Source organism: Saimiri boliviensis, chromosome 9 (genome assembly GCF_048565385.1).
Source record: "Saimiri boliviensis isolate mSaiBol1 chromosome 9, mSaiBol1.pri, whole genome shotgun sequence".
In the NCBI taxonomy this organism is placed as follows: Eukaryota; Metazoa; Chordata; class Mammalia; order Primates; family Cebidae; genus Saimiri; species Saimiri boliviensis.
The window spans coordinates 15,489,074-15,510,936 of NC_133457.1; the positions used below are offsets into that span (position 1 = coordinate 15,489,074).

The 21,863-nt window shown below is 40.0% G+C and overlaps 1 protein-coding gene across 9 annotated transcripts in view; it reads left to right on the forward strand.

Annotated features, from left to right (window-relative positions):
• The window catches only part of MED12L (mediator complex subunit 12L), a 361,238-nt gene that overhangs the window by 332,800 nt on the left and 6,575 nt on the right, over window positions 1–21,863 (forward strand). For all 9 annotated transcript variants that reach the window (XR_012519124.1, XM_074405495.1, XM_039480199.2 and 6 more), the window contains 4 exons: window positions 4,903–4,992; window positions 6,935–7,164; window positions 8,841–8,997; window positions 12,494–12,595. Coding sequence is in view for 8 of the 9 variants with exons in the window: in XM_074405495.1 (XP_074261596.1) it covers window positions 4,903–4,992; window positions 6,935–7,164; window positions 8,841–8,997; window positions 12,494–12,595 (579 nt within the window). In the remaining variant the exon portion in view is untranslated. The remainder of the gene's footprint in view (window positions 1–4,902; window positions 4,993–6,934; window positions 7,165–8,840; window positions 8,998–12,493; window positions 12,596–21,863) is intronic.

The window sequence follows — 21,863 nt, forward strand, 5'->3', positions numbered from 1 at the left end:
TAACTTCCAAACTAGGAGTTACAAATGAAACCCTTTCTGCTAGGTGACTTGTAAAACATTACCACTGGTTTTTGTTATGTGCCTTTTATTACTTCTTTCAAAATCAGTATTTCCGGACACACAGTCACAAAATCTGACAGTGGTTTTTATAGATACAACTTGTTTCTCTACTTGTTATCCTTAAACACTGCTGAAAAATTATTCAATAAATATTTGCATCATTACTAATAAGTTGAGTGGATAGGAAACTCCTGATTCTGAAATGCTCTGATTATAATCCTTACTGATTGCTAATTGGAGGTATAACCAGTCCTGCTTGAGAAGGAGATATTCACATTTTCTCATTTGACTGAGGGTGTAAGTTGCTAATACAGAAGAGGTTAAAGCACAGAAGATTTTGTTTGAGGATCATTTACCAAAAATTTAAAACTTAATCAGATGCATTAATTTCAAGTTATACAAAAAGCCTTTGAGGCAACATCTCTTGGAGCTCAAATACTTGTGTCTCGTTAAATACACAGCAATAAGAGAGAAAATTCTTCTCATAAAGGTTAGGCAGATAGGTCAATATTGAACAGCACAGCTTCTTTAGAAGTTTTTTAAAAATGGAAATTTTAGAAAGTATTTATTTAATGTTATATATTATTTATAGAGGTAAGCCCAAATCAAAGTACATAAAAATGAAGTAAAGAGACCATGTGTAGGAATTTACCTCAGGTAGCAATGTAGAGATGGACATATAATTATTCGGCTGTCCCAGTTCTCTGTAGATCATTCCCTTTCACATACAAGTCAGGTATCTGAGCCATGGAAGCTTAAGCAGGGAACAAGTATCTACTCTCTTACTGATAAGCTTAAAGTCACGTAGCACCTGGCTAGATACAACTATGCCATCAAAAACCATCTTCCTGCAGGCTGGATGCAGTAGCTCATACCCGTAATCCCAACACTTATAGGAGGCCAAGATGGGAGGATCTCTTGAGTCCAGGAATTTGAGGCCAAAGTGAGGTATGATCTCCCCACTGCATTCCAGCCTTGGCAACAAAGTGAGGTGCTGTGTCTTTAAAAAAAAAAAAACTGAAAAAACAAATAATGTTCCCAGACAGTCCTTTCCATGCATTAAAAAATATGAAGTTGGCCAGGCTTGGTGGCTCACGTGTGTAATCCCAGCACTTTGGGAGGCCAAGGTGGGCTGATTATAAGGTCAAGATATCATCTTGGCCAACATGGTAAAACCCTGTCTCTACTAAAACACAAAAGTTACCTGGGCGTGGTGGCATATGCCTGTAGTCCCAGCTACTCAGAAGGCTGAGGCAGGAGAATCACTTGAACCCGGAGGCAGAGGTTGCAGTGAGCTAAGATCACATCACTGCACTCCAGCCTGGTGACAGAGTGAGACTCAGTCCAAAAAAAAAAAAAAGAAGTTAAAGTGGCCTCAATTGTTTTGGTTGAGCAGAATGAATAGGGAGAAACTAAGTTACTCTTCAGATACTAATGCTGGCAGGAAGAAGAAATCATTAGAATGGTAGATGCCAAACATTAAATTAAATTTGAGTTTTCAAAAGATGGTACTGACAACTGTGAGGCAATTAGAAAGCACTTGGTAAAGTAATTGATGCTGAAATAGAAATCCTAATTTACCTCTGGGTTTCCTGGTTAACAGATAAACTCAATTAAATCTTAGTTATTCTGAACAGATATTTACTGAGCACTTACTATATGTGCTAGGCACTAATTAAAAATAAAATAAAGCTTGAAAATTTTCAGAAATTAACAGATAACTAAAGTGACCAGATGTCCTGACTTGCCAGCCATGGTCTCACTTTGCCCTCTTGTCCTGGCTTGTCCTAGTTTGGATGACACGTTAGATAGTCTCTTCTTGGTTTAATGTGGCCAAACCCATGCCCACCAATATTTAAAGATGTTACTAATTCTCAGTCTCTAGTTTCCTTGATTATTCCCAGATTGTGATTCTTGTTCAATATTTGTAAAGTATTTCAAGTTATTAAAGAACTTATTCTGTTCTCAACTGATTGAACTATTTCTACAAATTGAAATAATGTGTTTCTGGCATTATTCTGGGAAAAACAAAGAAAAGTAGGAATCCATTTCAATCTGGTAGGAGAGATTAGGGTGTTTTCTTTTTAGAGCCACATGATGATACAACTATGCACAGCAAACTTGGGGAGTGCTAGTCAAATAGGAGTGTTCGTGATTTTCTCAGGGAAAATATTGCATATCTGAATTATTTTCTATACTTGAGTAGTATGTTGGGACAAACTGGTGGTCAGGAGGGAACATCATATATTTACATGTAAATAGTTCACCTTTAGACATAAATGGTTGACATGAATTTCAGAGTGTCAAAACTGTATTTCAGATTGTATTCCTTTCTCATTTTAAAAGTATAGCACTTTTTTCCTGAATGTTTTGTGATATTTTAAAATGTAGAATATTAGTTTTCAGCTTCTGTTTCTTTTTTTGTGTGATAGGGTCTCACTCTGGTGCCCAGGCTGGAGTGCAGTGGCATGATCTTGGCTCACTGCAACCTCTGCCTGTCAAGCTCAAGCAATCCTCTCACTTCAGCCTTCCAAGTAGCTGAGACTACAGGCACATGCCCCCACACCCAGCTAATTTTTTCTTTCTTTTTCTGTGTGTGTGTGTGTGTGTGTGTGTGTGTGTGTGTGTGGAGATGGAGTTTCACCATGTTGCCCCGGCTGGTTTCAAGCTCCTGTACTCAAGTGATTCAGCCACCTCAGCCTCCCAAAGTGCTGAGATTACAGGCATGAGCCACCACACCTGCCTAGTTTCTATTTCTTAAATTCCCATGATCTCAACTAATATTTGTCAGTAAGAGTGTCGCCCAATAACTCAGACATATACCTCATTAGTGTTCTAGTTCCCCCATCCTATATGTCGTAATGTGTTTCATAAAGTTCTTCAATAAAAGCAAAGGAAGAGCAAAGAATTAGAAAAGATCTGCTTTATGCATGCAGCTGTCACAGATCACATCCTGCTTCCCACAAAGCCGAAAGAGGGCATGAGTGTTATAAGCTACCTGTTGATCCCTAGATTCTAACTCACATTTAATTAGTTGATTTTTCTGTTTTGTGAAAATGGTAACATACATGTATTTGTCTCCACAAAGAAGAAGCACAGCAGTGTGTCTCGGGCCTCGTACGATGCTAATGTCCACTAGTGGTCTGTAAGGATCTGGTTGGTTTAATGATTCCTTGGCATAGTATTTGGAGGATAAAGATCCAGTTGGATTCTTTGGGAAGAACAGTTTTAGGCTCCTGATGCTCATACTACCATGGTATGGGTTCTCACAGAGGAAGTTTGGGCTATTTTTCTTTAAGACAAGCAAATGGAGATACAGTTTTGTTTTTTTTTTTCACAGATTAAAATTAGTGTCTTCATGATAGCCTCCTCTGAAAATAAGATTCTTGTTGAAGCTTTTGTGTATATGTACCCTCAGAGGTACACTAAAAATTTATGTTTCATTCATGTATAGATGGATTGTCACCTAAAGAGATGATGAAGCTTCATAAATGGCCCCATGATTGTTTATGGGGATCAGAGAAAGGATTCAACTGTCTCATGTATGCATTTGGTTTTGGTATCTCATTAAAAAGATTAATGGAGATTGTCCTTTTGGTTTCTTATTGGGATGATTTTAAAAGGCTATATGTTGTTACAGAATAAGCACCAAATAAGTATTTTCATCCTTGATGTCACACATGGAGGCATCTCATGATAATGGAAAGAGCCCTAGGCTTTCAAGTCAGACTTACTAGAGTCTTGCTGGGCAAGCTTGCTAAGTTGCTTAAGCTCTTTGAGTCTGGCTTGAGGATGATGCTTCTTTCCTATAGGGTTCTTGTGAGGAACTGGGAGTAAGAACCAGAAGCCCATCTCCAAAATATGGTAGATTCTTAATAATCATTGGTGTCCTTCCTCTTAAGCTACATGTTTATCCCTTTCTCCCTGTTAGAATTATCTACACTACTTTCCAAGCACATTAAAATCATTTTGTGTAACTGTAATTCAGTACTTTTAAAAATGAGAATCTCTAATAAAGATAGTAGTAAAATAATCCTACAATAAATCTCATTCTTTACAATCAGTGAGTCCTGAAAAAAAAAAACAAAAAACAGAGTGGTAGGAAACTAGCCTTCTTATTATGATTATTACTGCACCCTTCCATGAAGTAACTTCTGCCACCAGAACGTAAAGCACACATATAACTGCTCTTGTGAATGTTTGCTTTCCTATGGCCAAAACATAGATTAGATTAAGATCGGTGAACAGATGTTAATTGGTTTTATTTTGCATTGTAGTTGGTTAGAATTGTATTTGCGATTAACTTACAAAATTTGTTGACTATATTCTCACTGATTTTTAGAGTGATGGGAAGTATTAAATGTATTCCTTGAATATCTGGCTAAATAGGCAATTAGTAGGTCACTGTGAAGAAGCTTCATTAAAAAGTCATAAAAATTTTATGTGGCATGTGTCTGTACCACACGTTCTCTTCCCTGTATAGGCACTGGGTGGTACAGCCCTGTGGTTCCAGATTTAACACTTAGCGGGGCATTTGTACCCTGGCATGTATTGGAAGCCAGCGGACAGCCTCTCTGCTGAGCTGACCATTGATTACTTAGGCTTGTATTTATGTCTGTGTTATCATTGGGAAAATCTGTAGTCTTCTTTGGAAGGAATAAGTTCAACAGTCTAAACACTCGTAGGGAATTGATGAGAAATAATATTTAATACGTGCTGAAAATCTTTGAGTTCTTTATTCATGTAATGAGATTAGATATGGGTTATTTGGATTATTAACCAGAAGCTTAAATCAAGCCCTTGCTGTTATGATCAAGTGTTTACTTTGGCTTTGTTTTCCAGGGCCAGCCAGGGGACCAGGCTCCTCTCTTTGCTGCACAAGCACGGCCCTCCCCTCAGCTCCCTCAGTATCCAGGGCTGCAGCAAGCACAGGTACCCACATTTGCTTTGTAGGTACTGACAGGATTTTCAACGCTCTTTATTGGAAGAGGGAAATTGAGTAAATAGAATATATCAACTTCCTCTGGGGTCTAGAACTTGGTTATTTCTTCTACTTACAGGTTATAATTGACATTTCAAAGCATTATCAGGAGTGTAGAACAAGTTTTAGGATTGATTAAGGAGCATAAAACATTCTAGAAAATCCTTTAAAAATATAAATTTAAACCTTTTATTAGCGATGATTGTAGATATTGAAATACTTAATCCCAGAGTTACTTCTTTTATGTTATGATGTATGATGATGTAATTCAGTTTTGAAGTTGTCATATTTGGGCTGAGCTCAGTGGCTCATGCCTATAATCTGCACTTTGGGAGGCCGAGGTGAGAGGATTGCTTGAGCCTAGGAATTTGAAACCAGCCTGGGCAACATAGTGAGACCCAATCTCTACAAAAGAAAACAAAAATTAAAAAATTATCCAGGTGTAGTAGCATGCACCTCTAGTCCCAGCTGCATGGGAGGCTGAAGTGGAGGACTGCTTGAGCCTGGGAGGTTAAGTTGCAGTAAGCTGTGATCAGACCACTGCACTCTAGCCTTGGGCAACAGAGCAAAACCCCATCTCAAAAAATAAACAAAAAGTCATATTCAAAGATAGCATCAATGAGGAATCATGGTAGAATAAGAAAATAATGGGCCTTGGAATCAGACTTTGACACAGTTTGCAACTTACTAGCTGTGTGACACTGTTTAAGTTACCTACTCTGAGCTTTGGTTTCCTTCTCTGTAAAATAGAGAGATGAAGGGTGTGAAGGATTTAAGACAACCTAGGAACTAACATAGTGGCTGACACACAATATAAGGCAAACCTTGAGCTGCTTTTACTAATAATTTTGTTATTTCTGTATTTGTATACTCTCACCCTGTCACTCTAGGAATCAGGAATGCAGGGGTATTGACAAGATTTTTAGTTGGTTTGGCAATTCATTCTCTGTCCACAGCTGAAAGAGAAGCCCAGATTGGCCTACACAGGCACTGAGCCCTTTAGCCTGGATCCATTCATGCTGCCTGCTGGAAATTCATTATCCATTTCTCTGTCTTCCAAGTCAGAGACATTAAACTACCTGAAAATATGATGCTTTGAGGATTTGAAGAGCAATGTTGTTCTATTTTAATTAGCGTTGAGTTCTATAAATTGTACCTAGTGATCCAACAGAGCCTCAGGTTTCGCTTTTTGATAAGGTGACAATTTTCAAAGAACTAGGTACTTGTATATTAATATTGATTAGGAAAGTTAAGTGTTCACATTACTGGTAGAGTGCTGAACTAGGTCTCATTAGTACTAGAAGATAATGAACAGTTACCAGCTGTGTCCTTCCTTGCTAAGGTATTAATAGTTTTTTGGCACAGTTTTGGAACTGGTTAGTTACTACACACACACAATCAGACTGTGACTACCTGAAGAGGTGTAATTATATGTTGGGAAAGTGTATTTCATTATTTCAATTTACAGTGAGTATGAATAGCTTTCCTGACTAATTTTGGAGATGATATTAATGATACTTGGGATCTGTTGAACATTGATGTCATTTGTTCACTGAATGTATGGATGCTTGCCTGATTATTCCTTTATAGAAACATGCTCTTTTCTCAAAATAAGCAACTGATCTTAAAAGCCAGTTTAACTAAATGAGGATTCTTTTTTTTTTTTTAAGTTGACATTTCTGGTGAATCATTACATGGCCAGATCATTCTGTGGCTTTTCTGGCCAGATTCCCTGCATCCAGGGTAGTCCTCAAGTTCTGAGTTATGAGAACCTTTGAAAACAGTGAATTTCAGGGCAGTCTTCATGGGTTTGTTTTTGCCCCGTATTTTGTAGTGATGGGAAAGTTGGGTATTAATTGAAACACTGACTTCTGTCCTTGTGCCTGCATGCAGACCATGCCCCAGGGCTATACAATGTACGGGACTCAGATGCCTTTGCAGCAGACATCACAGCAGCAGGCTGGCAGTGTGGTCCTGTCTCCCAGCTATAACTCCAGAGCCTATTCGGCCGCACATTCCAACCCTGTGCTAATGGAAAGACTCCGACAGATTCAGCAGCAGCCGAGTGGCTATGTTCAGCAGCAGGCCTCGCCGTACCTGCAGCCCCTGACTGGCTCTCAGAGGTGATACATGTAGAAATGATGACGGCAATAGTGAACAGTCACATTTTTGGGTTTCTTATGCTTATAGAGCATGGTACTTTGTCACTGTTTTTATGAGCTTGCATATTTGCAAATAATTTGCATTCTGTGGTCTTATTTTTAATAGTATCCAGATAGAGGTTCAAAATAAAGAATGCTCCATCTCATTTATTTCATTAAAGATCTTTACGGTTTTGACTCGTATCTTCCATGATATGAGTATATAACAGTATATGATACTACTTCCATGATATGAGTATATAACAGTAAATGATACTACTGTGTTTGCTTCAGTGTTTTTTTTTTCTCTTCTCTTTTAAAAATTCTCTGAACATATCTAACAGAGAAAACTCTTGATTATTGTTAGAAATGCTAGAATTTGTTGATTGGAGCAGTAAAATTTATGATTGCAATACTAATTGTGCATGTTTCATATGAGAGTTTTGTTATAACTTAGTTTCTACCTTTTCCACCTCAGAGATGTTTGGCAAAATAGGATTATGATAGACTTTTTTTCTGTTCTTGTTTAATTAGATTTCTTAGAGCATGTAACTGCACTGTCTCTTAAAGTAGCTGCCAGCCACCTTTGGCTATTTAAATTTAGACTATTTAAAATTAAATTAAAAATATAGTTCCTCAGTCACACTAGTCACATTTCAAGTGTTCAGTAGTGGCCGAGCGTGGCAAGCAGGGCTAGCTTCAATGGTGTGTGACGTGTGCTGTGTTTAGAAGGGTCTGTGTTTACAAATGCTTCATGCTTAGATTAATGCTCTGCAGTTTCTCTGTGGAAATTCTTACTAAATTTTGATCAGGGGGTCTTGTGTTTTTGCTATGCACTGAGACCCAAAAGTTGTGTACTTCGTCCCCATGGCTAGTAGCTATCTTACTGGACAGTGCAGAGAGAAAACGTTGCAATCATCCCAGAAAGTTCTGTTGGATAGTATTGTCTTAGAAGAAGTAAGCATCGTGCCAAACGTGGCAATCTAGTGGATGGCGGCACAGCTCCCATCTATGGCCATCAATGGCTACGTGATGATGCTAAGTAATCACTCTTTGGAAAGTTGGCAAGGTTGGTGGTAACACATTTGAGAACACATTATTATTTTGGATAATCATTTGGAAAATGTGCATTGTATGTACTATTTTTATAATAAATAGCCACATGGCATGGCCCACAAACTTGAACTTCAAAGCCCAAAAGTTCTAGATTCAAATCCCACCTATGCCATTTGCTTTCTAAGTAACCTTAGTAAGTTACCTCTAGCTCTGTTTTTTCATTTTTGAAGTAGGAATAACAAAACTGCTGACCTTAAAGGGCTCTCTGGTGAGGAACAAATTAAGTAACACATTTCAGACCTTTAATACAGTGCCTGCTTCAAAGTAAATGCTCAATTACTATTTCTCATTATTGAAAACTATTAAATGTTTAAAAATTAATTCATTCCATGACTGTAATTTTACCTTAAGTCATGTGCTTGCTGTCCTGTTTCATGTGGTCACATCTATTATTTTAACCACTGGGCTTTAGTCTGTTTTAATTGTGCAGGATTATCGAGCACTGATTGTTTCTTTGGCAGTGTATGTAATCTGCTGGTAGGACTGATTAAAAGTTTGACATTATGCTTGGACCTGAACCAAGTTGCATTATTCTTTGCCAGACTGAACCATCAGGCTCTGCAGCAGAACCCTCTGGTGGGCGGGGGAATTGATGCTGTCCTGACTTCTGCACATCCAAACCTTCCCTCCGTGCCCCTGCCTCAGGATCCCATGAGACCCAGACAGCCGCAAGTTCGACAGCAGCAGAGAATCCTGCAGGTACCGGGGGCAGGGAGATGAGGGCAATGCTGTCACACTTCAGACAGTGCAAATACGCAACAGTCATAAAAAATGAAAAACACTTCAGACTTCAATTGCCAAATTCTAAGGAGCCCTGTCTGTTTGACACTAGGAGCTACATTGCTACAATGTAGTTCCAACTTGTCTGGAATTTCTTTTTCTCTGTGTGTCTACCAGGTTATTGAAAGAAGAATGAGTTGTGTAGAACATTCTTCCCATTTCACAAAGGTTTGGGAGGGCAGATGGGTGACTTTAATAGAGGTAGCTTCAGCTTAACTGTTTTAAGTAGGAGTCATGCAAATTTTTAAAAAGTTTCATAAATGTGAAAACAAATTGAGCCATCCAGAGCTTTCATCAGATTCCTAGAGCATTCTACAGTCTAAAAACATTTCTGTAACACCTCTGGTCTCATAAGGCTGTTAAATGAAATGAACATAGACTATTTCAAAGGGATATTACATCTTGTCTCCATTAGAATCCAGACAACTGTCATTCACTTATTTGATGTACATTTTAAGTCACTTAGATAAAGGGTTCTTCCCCTTGATACAATTTTTTCAGAGACGAAGGCTCCCTCTGTCACCCAGGCTGGAGTGCAGTGGTGCGATCTTGGTTCACTGCAGCCTCCACCTCCCGGGTTCAAGTGATTCTTCTGCCTCAGCCTCCTGAGTAGCTGTGATTACAGGCACCTGCCACCAGGCCTGGCTAATTTTTTTGTACTTTTAGTAGAAACAGGGTTTTGCCATGTTGGCCAGGCTGCTGTCAAACTCCTGACCTCCAGTGATCCATCCTTCTTGGCCTCTTAAAATACTGGAATTACAGGCATGAGCCACCTTGCCCAGCCTCCTTGATACATTCTTGTTTCTCACTTGCTTATTAAAAAAATACAGGCCATTATGTTTACTTGTGTCATTTGTCTTTCTTTCTTTCTTTCTTTCTTTACTTATTGAGACGGAGTTTTGCTCTTGTTACCCAGGCTGGAGTGCAATGGCGCGATCTTGGCTCACCGCAACCTCTGCCTCCTGGGCTCAGGCAATTCTCCTGCCTCAGCCTCCTAAGTAGCTGGGATTACAGGCACGCGCCACCACGCCCAGCTAGTTTTTTGTATTTTTAGTAGAGACGGGGTTTCACCATGTTGACCAGGGTGGTCTCGATCTCTTGACCTCGTGATCCACCCGCCTCGGCCTCCCAAAGTGCTGGGATTACAGGCTTGAGCCACCGCGCCCGGCCATTTGTCTTTATTTAACAAGCTTGTCCTATGTTATTGAATTGGAGATTTCCTAAGGAGACTGTACAGTGGACTCTAATCTAATCAAGTCCAACTTGAGATGCACTCTTATGTACTGCTAAGAACAGAACACCAAAAATCAGGAGTCTAATAGGGCTGGAGTGCCCAGGGGCTGTTCTCTGTGTGAGGTCAGTGAGAAGTAAACCTGCCATGCAGAAAGGGACAGGAAGGAGCATGGATATCTCACCCTTGACACCGGATAGAAGGGAGAAACATTTGAACTGAACATTTGAACTGCAAGCTCGGGTAGGTTTGAGTCTGATTTCATTGTGAGACACAAAATACTGATTGTTAGTGCCCAGATGACAGGCAAAAGCCAACATACCCCCTGGAACTGGGCTTTCCAATTGTAAGATGCCATTAGTAATAAGATGTCATTAGTTGCATCCCAATTTGTGGCCTGTTAAAATGCTTTTTTAAAAAAGTTATATCACAAAATTTAAAACATATGGTGACTGATTAGGAGAGTCTGGCCTACAGATAGCAATCCCAATCATTGTATAGATCAGGCGTCCCCAAACTACGGCCCGCAGGCGGCATGCGGCCCCCTGAGGCCATTTATCCTGCCCCCCGCCACACTTCAGGAATGGGCACCTCTTTCATTGGTGGTCAGTGAGAGGAGCACAGTATGTGGCGGCCCTCCAATTGTCTGAGGGACAGTGAACTGGCCCCCTGTGTAAAAAGTTTGGGGACGCCTGGTATAGATGTTGTCTCCAATGGTAAAAGCCCTCTACTCCTGTTCTGTTATGGAAATACGTGCCTCTTAAATATATAGAAGGTGTTAAGTAAGAATATTCAAGTAAAGTACTTGTTTGATAATTTCATGATTAATGTTATGACTAATATTATCATTAATATAACTACTATTAGTACTCATTTTCTTAAATTATTTTTTCTAAGTTCTGAGGCTGTGTTTCAGAATATTTTAAGATTGATAATTTGTATTTTGCTCTATTTTAGAATTTCTCATTTCCAAATCACTGAGGAAAGTTATACCACATTATTTGTTTACTTACCAGTTTTAAATCTTATGTTGGTGTTTTTCAAGGCTGCAAATATGGAAAGGCTTTTTTTATTGGACCATATGTACTTTTTACCCTAATTAGCATAATATGTCCTGGTAATTTTTTCATCGCCAACACATTATTCCCTGGAGATGAGTGATTTGCTTCTACATCAGGATTATACTTCTTTTTTGGTGACTGGCTACTTCTGTAAAGGAAAACGTTAATGATGAAGTTGGTTTAATTTTTCTTAGAAGAACTTCTAGAGGGCTAACTGGTAGATGATATTGTAATCACTGTGATTTTGGTCCAACTTGGATTGTTCTTGTGTTGGGATCATCCTACCCAGACCTCTGCTAGGATTCCAGGTCCATGAGCATGGTCACTTAGTGAGAAATGCCATGTAACAATAGCTATTTGTTACTTGGCTGTAAAGAAGACCAATAATTTAGGGGATAGTATGCAAACCAAGTTGGAAAAGTGCCAAAGATGAAAAAATGTCTAGACTGTCATCATCATGAGGATGAAGTGTTTGGGTGGAGGAAATTTTAAAGGTCACTGAGACAAAACAACTATTAATATTTTTCTCTCCTGTGTCCCACCTGGTGGATGTCTAGTCTGTGACTTGGAAGCAGTTTTCAAGAGCTGTGTATTTGAGCCAACCCTGTTCCTGACATGATTTCTGAACTTATGCTATAAATTATGCCAGAAGGTCTCATGATGGCTAGTCTGCATCTTCCTTTTGGGAGGGGGAAAAAAAAAAACAAAAGAATTCTGCCAGATACCATAAGAAATGAGATTACCACTGAGCAGTCCCTGTCCAACTTGTAGTGTAAGGAGGGATAAGACATGTAGAAGGACAAATGACACGAAAGGAATTAAAACAGTAAGCAGAAAGGATGGCCCCAGACAGTGCAGTGTGGTATAGGTAGCAACACTGACTGCCACAGGAAGAGATCCATGGGGTTGGGGTGGTCCTAGAAGGCTTCATGGATGAGCAGGTTTAGGTCTTGCCCTCAAAAGGTTGAATGAGGTTCAGCAAGGTAAAGATGGAGGAGGCAGGTATATATTGTTTTTACTGCAGCATAAAAGTTAGATAAAAGATATATGCGGAAAACAGATTCAGAAATGATGTTGTTACCTTCTTCGTGTTAAGTGTATAACCTTTTAACCCTCTTTCCAGATGCAGCAGCCCCAGCCTCAGCAGCCTCCCCAACCCCAGCAGTCCTCGCAGCCCCAGAGTCAGACCCTTGGTCTCCAAGCAATGCAGTCCCAGCAGCCCTTGGTAAGACATGTAGGTTTCTTCTTTAAAAGCAGGTTGCATTCTTCATGTTCACAAGTTTGTTAAGAATCGACATAGCCTAAATATGCCCTAGCAATTTTTTCCTAGAACTTTACCAGGATTCTGTTGTCACTGTAGTTGGTATATTTCTTTTCATATGAAGATACAAGTTAATATTTGGGATTCAGTAGGTTACACCATTCTTCTTCTTCAAAATTTTTTGGACTATTGCACAGACAAAAATTTTTACATTATCTTTTTTTCCTAAACAATGTTAAAATGATGATTTATTATGTATGTTTAAAAGATTATCTTACTGTACTTTGACTTTTGCTGTAATCTTAAAAACCATGGGTGTGCCTTCTGAAATATTATCTGTTGTCTTCAATAAGAAATTGTTTTTCAGTCGGCACTTGCTGCAAGAATTTTCCTGTAACTCACAGTCATATAGTTCATTTCTCTAGCTTCATAGATCAAATTTGGAAATGTCATATGCAGAACCATCAGAATCTTTTAAATCTCAGTCATTTACAACAGCATTTACTTTTGCAGTGCCATATTCCTGTTTTATTAGTTACTTTTTTAAATTATCATCTTACTGTATTTGCTTAAATAAATGTATTTTTCGAAGAAGCATTTTACCACTACCATCTGTAATTATATCACTTGCCATATATTGGAAATATTGTGAAAGTAAATGCAAAGAGAATTTAGAAGGGAATCTCCATTTAAGTGAGCGATGTGAATTGCGTGAATGGGCCCAACTATGACGAGCTGGCTTACCACACGTGTCTCACACTTGGGGAAACACTTGTGTAGACTGCCTTCAGCACCCGATTTTTAAACTGGATGGTTTCACAACTTGTAGTAAAGGGGGAACAATATGGTATAGTGATAGTACATTAGGAGGGATCAGAGTAGAGTTAGGTGGTTAAAGAACTGTGTCCAGACCAGGCGTGGTGGTCATGCCTGTAATTCTGACACTTTAGGAGTCTGAGGAGGGCAGATCACCTGAGATCAGGAGTTCAAGACCAGCCTGACCAACATGGAGAAACCCCGTTTCTAATAAAACGACAAAATTAGCTGGGTGTGGTGGCGGGTGCCTGTAATCCCAGCTACTTGGGAGGCTGAGGCAGGAGAATTGCTTGAACCCAGGAGGCAGAGGTTGCAGTGAGCCAAGATCACGCCATTGCACTCCAGCCTGGGCAACAAGAGCAAAATTCCATCTCAAAAAGAAAAAAGAACTGTGTCTAAATCGGATTGACCAGAACATGTTCAACTGGAGTAGGGCATCCATAGTACATTTAACAAACCTCTGCCCTTTCCATGATGGAAGAGGTCCAATATAATCATCCTGCCACCAAGTAGCTGGCTGATCACCCTGAGGAATGGTGCCATGTCATGGGCTCAGTGTTGTTCTCTGCTGCTGGCAAATTGGGTACTCACTGCTGCCAGGTCAGCCTTTGTGAGCGGAAGTCCATGTTGCTGAGCCCATGCATAACCTCCATCCCTGCCACCATGGCCCCATTGGGTGATGACAGGGGTGGCTAGGGAAAGAGGCCGAGTGGTATCCATGGAATGGGTTATCCTATCCACTCGATTATTAAATCCTCCTCTGTTGAGATCACCTGTTGGTGAGTACTCACATGGGATACAAATATCTTCACACTTTTTGACCACTCAGAGAGGTCCATCCACATACCTCTTCCCCAAATTTCTTTGTTACCAATTTTCCAATCATGCTGCTGCTTGTGCTTTACTGTGTTTTGTATGTTTGTTTCTGGAGACAGAGTCTTGCTCTCTTGCCCAGGCTGGAGTGTAGTGGTGCAATCTTGGCTCACTGCAACCTCCACCTCCTGGGTTCAAGCAGTTCTTGTGCCTCAGCCTCTCAAGAATTCGGGATTACAAGCACACACCACCACACTTGGCTAAGTTTTGTATTTTTAGTAGAGACAGGGTTTCACCATGTTGGCTAGGTTGGTCCTAAATTCCTGACCTCAAGTGATCCACCTGCCTGGGCCTCCCTCACTGCTGGGATTATAGACATGAGCCACCATGCCTGGCCAGAAAAATTTTATATTTCTTATTTATATTCTGGTTTTTTAATAGTTCCACTAAGATGCATTATATGTATTATAATTATGTTTATATTTTATAAACATCTCCAGCAGATTCAATTCTTGGTACTAGCCAAAGCTCTCCATTCTTTGCTTCTTTCTTTGCTAGAGAAGAGGGCGGTAAGGTAGCTATTGAAGATAAGTAAACACCTGCCTCTTTTGGGGTTCTGATTCATGCCGTATCAAAGCAGAAGTGGTAATGGTAACACAGTGCCACCCACCTCATGACTTGTCCTACTGCTATCTGGTGACATTCACAGTTGAAGTCAATAAATGCTTTCTTCTTAGATTAGTGTGAAAGCCATTTCCATCATGGTATGTGTGGTAGAGACCAGCACCCTGTCAGATGTTATAGAGCATGCCAGTGAAACATCACTTCCTGCCACTAGAGGACTTGAAACAGGCGTCCCCAAACTACGGCCCGGCCCGCAGGCTGCATGCGGCCCCCTGAGGCCATTTATCTGGCCCCCTGCTGCACTTCAGGAAGGGGCACCTCTTTCATTGGTGGTCAGTGAGAGGAGCACAGTATGTGGCGGCCCTCCAAGGGTCAGAGGGACAGTGAACTGGCCCCCTGTGTAAAAAGTTTGGGGATGCCTGACTTAGAATCTTAGGAAATGGTGCAATAGCAGCACTGCCTGTGGAAAGTAGTGCGTGGTTCCTGAATTTTTGAAAGAAGTGCTCGAGGCATTGTATTCATGTGCTAGAACGTCCCAACAAAGTACACAAACTAGATGTCTTCAACGACAGAAGCTGTCTGTTTTGGAGGCCAGAAGCCCAGTATTAAGGTGTCGGCAGGGTTGGTTTCCTCTGAGGGCTGTGAGGGAGAATCTGCTTCATGCCTCTCCTCCGGCGTCTGGTGGCTTGCTGGGACTCTGGCATTCCTCTGCCCATAAAAATAGCACCATGAGCTTTGCCTTCACCTTCACAGGCATTCCCCCTGTGCGTATACACATGTCCAAATTTCTACTTTTTATAAGGATCCCAGTCGTATTGGATTAGGTTCCACCCTAATTACCTAATTTCAACTTGATTGCTACTGTAAAGACCCTGTTTCTAAATAAGGTCACATTTTGAGGTACTGGGTGTTAAGACTCCAACATGTCTTTTTTAGAGGACATAATTCAACCTAAATAATAACAGGTGAGAAGGTGAGAGAAGTTTGGGAAGCCTAGACAGAGGAGGTTGAATGTGGCAGACATTAAAGGCAGTAGAATTTGATTATTTGCTTTTTGACTATCTTGTTCATCTCTTTGCTTGCTGACGGCGTCAGCTGAGATCTGTGGGATGATGATCATCTGTTGGTTTGGGCTGTAAGAAATGATTTTAAAAACTTGAAAAAGTTAACTTGTAAAAGGTGACTTAGGACAGAAATTGGTGCTTCTTTAAAATGTATCAACAGAAAGCAGAGTTTTTCCATGAAAAGAGCAAGACAGACTGAAAAGCCTATGCTTACAAATTAAATCTGGTCCCGGCTTAATATCGATGCCTGTGTTGTCATTTGCCTACTTAAGTTGCTTGTCTTCTGGGAAGGAAAAACATATGGAAATAAAGACATGGGTGCGCTTGCTAGGAAAATATATTTGGCATGTCTAGTTTTGGCCTAAATTATATTTCTTGACTAGAAAAATATTTTTAATGCTTATGTGTTATGATTAAATTAAACTCTTAGCTAAATACATTGACAGACCATGGTCTTCTCTTTAAAGCTACTTCCACTGTTAAGAAAATAATGTTGATGCCTCCTTACTGCATCATTTCATCTTAAACAAACTCAGGTTGTCACAGTTTGTTGACTTAAAAAATATGCTAACAGAAAGATTTAAAAAGTTGACTTTTTACATCAATGGAGCCTTGTGTCAATTTCATATTATATTGAATATTTGCCTTTTAAAAATATGCATAATGGTAGCCGTCGTTACTTAAACAATTATATTAAATTTTAGTCAGTAATCACTATGAAATTGTCCTCTAGTCTTCCTCGAGAAATTTATTTGTTCATTTCAGAGAAATTGAGAAATTTTTTCAGACTGCCTCTGGAATTGGGAAGTAGCATGTACAGATAATACTACTACTCTCCTTTTGAAGTGAGAGAAATTAGGTCCAGAGAACATTGAAGAATTGCCTTCCTTTGCATGAATTTGGAATTTTTTTTTTCTTTTGGAAAGAAAAGGAGAAGTAATATTTATAGAAGGAGGTTGTGGAAGAAATATCAGGAGATTTCTGGTAACTGGATAGCCAATATATTTGATATAGTACTTTTTTCCTCACTAAACTGTGTATAGATTTAAAAAGATAACTCTATGCAAGTTACTAGTTACCTTGAAAATAAACACACAACAAATTCTGAAACACATCAGCTGCTAGTCCTGTGTGAGAGTGTGGACTGAGAGTGTGCCACCCTGTGTGAGTGGAGATGTGGCTGAGTGCAGGTACAGGTTTTTCCCAGGTGCTCCGTGGAGGCCCCTATACATTGTTGTTCCTTCCACTGCTGCTTGTACAGATGGAGGCCCGTGCTTCATTCATCGGAGGAATCTGTCTGTGGACTCTGTCAGTTGGTAGTGCAGTTTTAAAATAAATGCTGCTTTGCTGCTTTGTTCTTTTGCTAACAAATGGAGTGGTCACAGCAAAAACCTCATAACTGTCATGAGGGCAGGGATGTATTTTACTCACTCTGGTGCCCTTGGAACCCAGAAAATTGCCTGGGTTTTGATAAATATTTGTTGAATGACTCATTTGTTGGATGTCAAAGCAATGAAAAAAACCTTTGTTAAAATCACACATTGTCCATCAGAAAGGGAAAACATCAAGAGGCAAGGTGTCCAAATGTCTGAGCATCGGTAGGTCTGTCACTGAATCAGTCCTGCACCTGATTTTGTCAGTGTATGGTTCTGCTGACAGGCAAGCTCAAGATTTGAGACAAAAAATATTTAAATGATGTTTATTTAAATAGAAATTACTAATTAGTAGCACATTTTGCCTATGCTGTGATTGAGCAATAGTAGTAAATGTGATTGAATAAAATAGGAATTTAGAGATCCGTCAGAATACATTTCTAAGGCTGGGCATGGTGGCTCACACCTGTAATCCCAGCACTTTGGGAGGCTGAGGCAGGTGGATCACAAGGTCCAGAGATTGAGACCATCCTGGCCAACATGGTGAAACCCCATCTCTACTAAAAATACAAAAATTAGTCGGGTGTGGTGGTGCATGCCTGTAGTCCCAGCTACTTGGGAGGCTAAGGCAGGAGAATTGCTTGAACCCAGGAGGCAGAGGTTGCAGTGAGCTGAGATTGCACCACAGCATTCCGGCTTGGTGACAGAGTGAGATTATGTCTCAAAAAAAAAATATTTAAAATTTTAATTTATTTTAGAGATTGAGTCTCATTCTGTCAGCCACGCTGGGGTGCAGTGGTGTGATCATGGCTCACTGCAGTCTCAAACTCTTGGGCTCAAGTGATCCTTCCACCTCAGCCTCCCAAGTAGCTGGGAATTATAGTAAATATGTTATTTTTGTTTTGTTTTAAGTTCAGAAAAGAATGGTATTTCCTGGAGAGTGGTTATGCCATGTTGATTAGTTATACCTGGTATTATTAAGCTGGGTATTTGGTCTTGCGGTTACAGCAGGAGCATGGCATAGCTTCTGCCCCTGAGAATTAAAAATCCAGAGTCCTAGAGAGAGAAGCAATTATCATGTTAAACCGCGTTTGATAATAGAGGCATTTACACAGTACTAAGGGTACAAAATCAGTGATTCATTCTTTAAGTGTGTGAGGGAATGGATGATAACGTAGCTGTTCTTTGAAGGATGAGTAGATTTATAGGAAGGGTAGAGTGAAAAGAAGTGGGGAGGAAGTGTATTCCAGGAGAAGGGGTAAACATCTGCAAAGGCACAGAGTGGAGAGATCATCTCCTGTGTGGATAAAGGCCAAAAAAATCTTTCCCACTTCATTTGTCACATTTGAATAGGGAAGGCAAAACATAGATTATGTTTGGGGACCTCTAGTAAACCTCACTGAACCTATTTATTGACCTGTTTGGGTAAATCAAAAATTCAATTCCCACCCCAGTGATGATTCCAAAATCTCATCAAGCACCTGAACCACCTGGAGGAGCCATTTTAAAATTCAGATTTCTACACATTAGCGACAGAAATTCTAATTCAGGAAGTCTAGAGAGGAGTCCCAAGAGGATAATACTTTAAATTTCCCCCAGTGATTTTACGCTAACTCAGCACAAAATCATACAGGGTTCAGTTCTTCACAGGAGGAGTTCAGTTGCTTGAACTGAAATGCTCAGAAGTAAGTCTTTTGTAGGGTGCTGGAGGCAGCCCTTGTCCCCTGGTGGCAGGTGCTCCAGAGCCCAGAGAAATTGTATGTGGGGCCTGTTGCCTGGTGCCTGTGCATGTACAGGTGAAAGCAAGTTAAAATTAGTATCCAGAGGATTTGAGAGGAAGCAGATGTGGTAAAACACTGTAACTGAGAAGATTGTATATATAGACCATGCCTTTCTGGTCAGTTTAAGGAAGTTGGCCAAATTTCTTGGCCTCAGAAATTCTTCATTTTCAAAAATTATTGCAGACCCAAAGACCTTTAGTTTATCTATCAATAGTTACCATGTTAGAAATCAAAACAAATATTTGTTAATATTACTATTACATTTAGTACTTTAAGATAAACTCATGTTACTGAAAGTAACATGCTTTTGTGAAAAATTGGCATATTTTTTTAAAAATAAAGTTATATGAGAATGACATGGTTTTACTTTTTATTCGAGACAAGGTCTCACTTTGTTACCCAGGCTGGAATGCAGTGGTACCATCACAGCTCACTGCAGCCTTGACTTCCTGGGCTCAAGTGATCCTCCCACATCAGCCTCCTAAGTAGCTGGAACTACAGGCATGCACCACCATGCATGGCTAATTTTCATAATTTTTTGTAGAGTCAGGGATTTGTCATGTTGCCCAGGCTGGTCTCAGACTCCCAGGTTCAATCTAGCTATCTGCCAACCTCAGAGTGCTGGGATTACAGGCATGACTTACTGTGCCTGGCCTGTTTATATTTTTGAAAATTTCTTTAATGTCTGGTTTAATAGAAAACATTTGATTTGTTGTAATGTTGTATGTAGGCTCTGGAAAGCTGTACTGTACATGCATGAGAAAATAAGAGTGAAAAAAGCAAATAATGTCTTAGTATTATTTTGAAAAGAATTTTGCCCTTCAGGTAACTTGATAGAGTCTTGAGGACCTCACCCAGCAATCCCCGGATCACAATTTGAGGCCCTCTGACTATGTACTACCTCTTAGGCCACCCTCAGACCACCTCCCACTCCCCAACACACACATGCCATGCACACATATGTACACAAGCTTCCTAGGGTATACCTAGTTACTGCCGAGGCTCTGCAAAATATAGCGTCTGAGGCAACCACAGTAAATATTCTATGTGAAACAGGCTTTAGATGAACATTAAGAAGGTAGCTATGTGTTTGTTGAATGAATAAATGTTGACTGTTCATGCACCATGTACCCCAATATGCTGTTCAATCAGCTTAGACATCTTTATAGCCAGCCTTTTAGAATCTCATTGGTTCCAAATAAGTTAATATTTGGAAGCTGATATTTTCAATCATGGTTAGGCTTGAGGGGAATGGGTGGTTGGTCAAATGGTCCAAAGTTTCATTTAGACAGGAGGAATAAATTTTGTTGACCTATTTTATAGCAAGGTGACTGTAGTTAATAACGTATATTCCAGAATTGCTAAAAGTAGATTTTAAATGTGTTCACCATAGTGAAATGATAAGTCTGTAAGATGATAGATGTGGTAGATATAGGACATTTTCTAGGGAAGGTAGTCTTAACTAGTCAGAAGCGAACATCAAAATTTGACATGTACTCATTGGTGGCAAACACTGACCTGAATAGACATGAGGCTCTTTTCCTTTTTCCTACCTGATATAACTATTCCAGCCGGGGATGATGGCACCTCACGGACTGCCTCTAATCCCAGTGGGACAAGAAGGGGAGAGAGATGTGGAGGGCACCTCACCCCATAATCAAGCATATTACAGAAATGCATTATGCTGTTGTACGTTTTGCCTGGTCTATGTGTTAGGAATGTTTCTTAGTAAACTGCCTATGTTTAGATTCCAAAGCACATAGATCTGTCTTAAGGACTTTGGATAAGAGATTGAGGGCAGTTACAGCTGCGTCAGGGTTAAATATGCTAATATGCACACAGAATATCTGGAACAGTACCTGGCACATAGGGTTTTGTTAAATAAATAGGATAATTTCCCCAAGTAAGCATAGAAACTATTGAACAGAAAATAATACTTACTTGACTGAAATTTTCACATAAATGAAAGATTGATTTTTATTTTTTCCTCTTGAGTTAGGCAATGGGAAAAAGTGGCAAGCTGCTGTTTCTCTAATTTGTATTGGGGAAAATAGTAATGGTGGTGAAGGAAATAGTTCATTAGTTTTGTGGATCTTTCTTGTTATTAGGAAAGTTGTGGAAATTGAAGGTGCTTCAGAATTGGTCATTCCATCAATTGCTACTGAGCACCTATTGTGCGCCTGGCACTGCTGGTTACTACAGATACGCCAAGCCCTTGTCCTTCAGCCACTCAGTGCCTATTGGGAGAGAAAAAGTTGAAACAGCTGTCGTGCCAAATATTCCGTTTTGAAAGTATCAGCTTGGTAATGCCCTCTAAATCAGGCGTCCCCAAACTTTTTACACAGGGGGCCAGTTCACTGTCCCTCAGACCGTTGGAGGGCCGCCACATACTGTGCTCCTCTCACTGACCACCAATGAAAGAGGTGCCCCTTCCTGAAGTGTGGCGGGGGGCCGGATAAATGGCCCCAGGGGGCTGCATGCGGCCTGCAGGCCGTAGTTTGGGGACGCCTGCTCTAAATAGAGGATAAGATAGGATTGCCAGATAAAATACAGGGCTCCCAGTTAAATTTGAGTTTCAGGTAAACGATGAATAACACTTCAGTGTATATCCCAAATACTGCATGGGATATATTTATACCAAATCCAGTATTTATCATGTGTAATATTTGGGACATGCTTGGATTATTGGTTTTTTTTTGAAATGTACATTTAACTGGACATGCTGTGTTTTTATTTGCTAAATCTAGCAACTGTACTTATA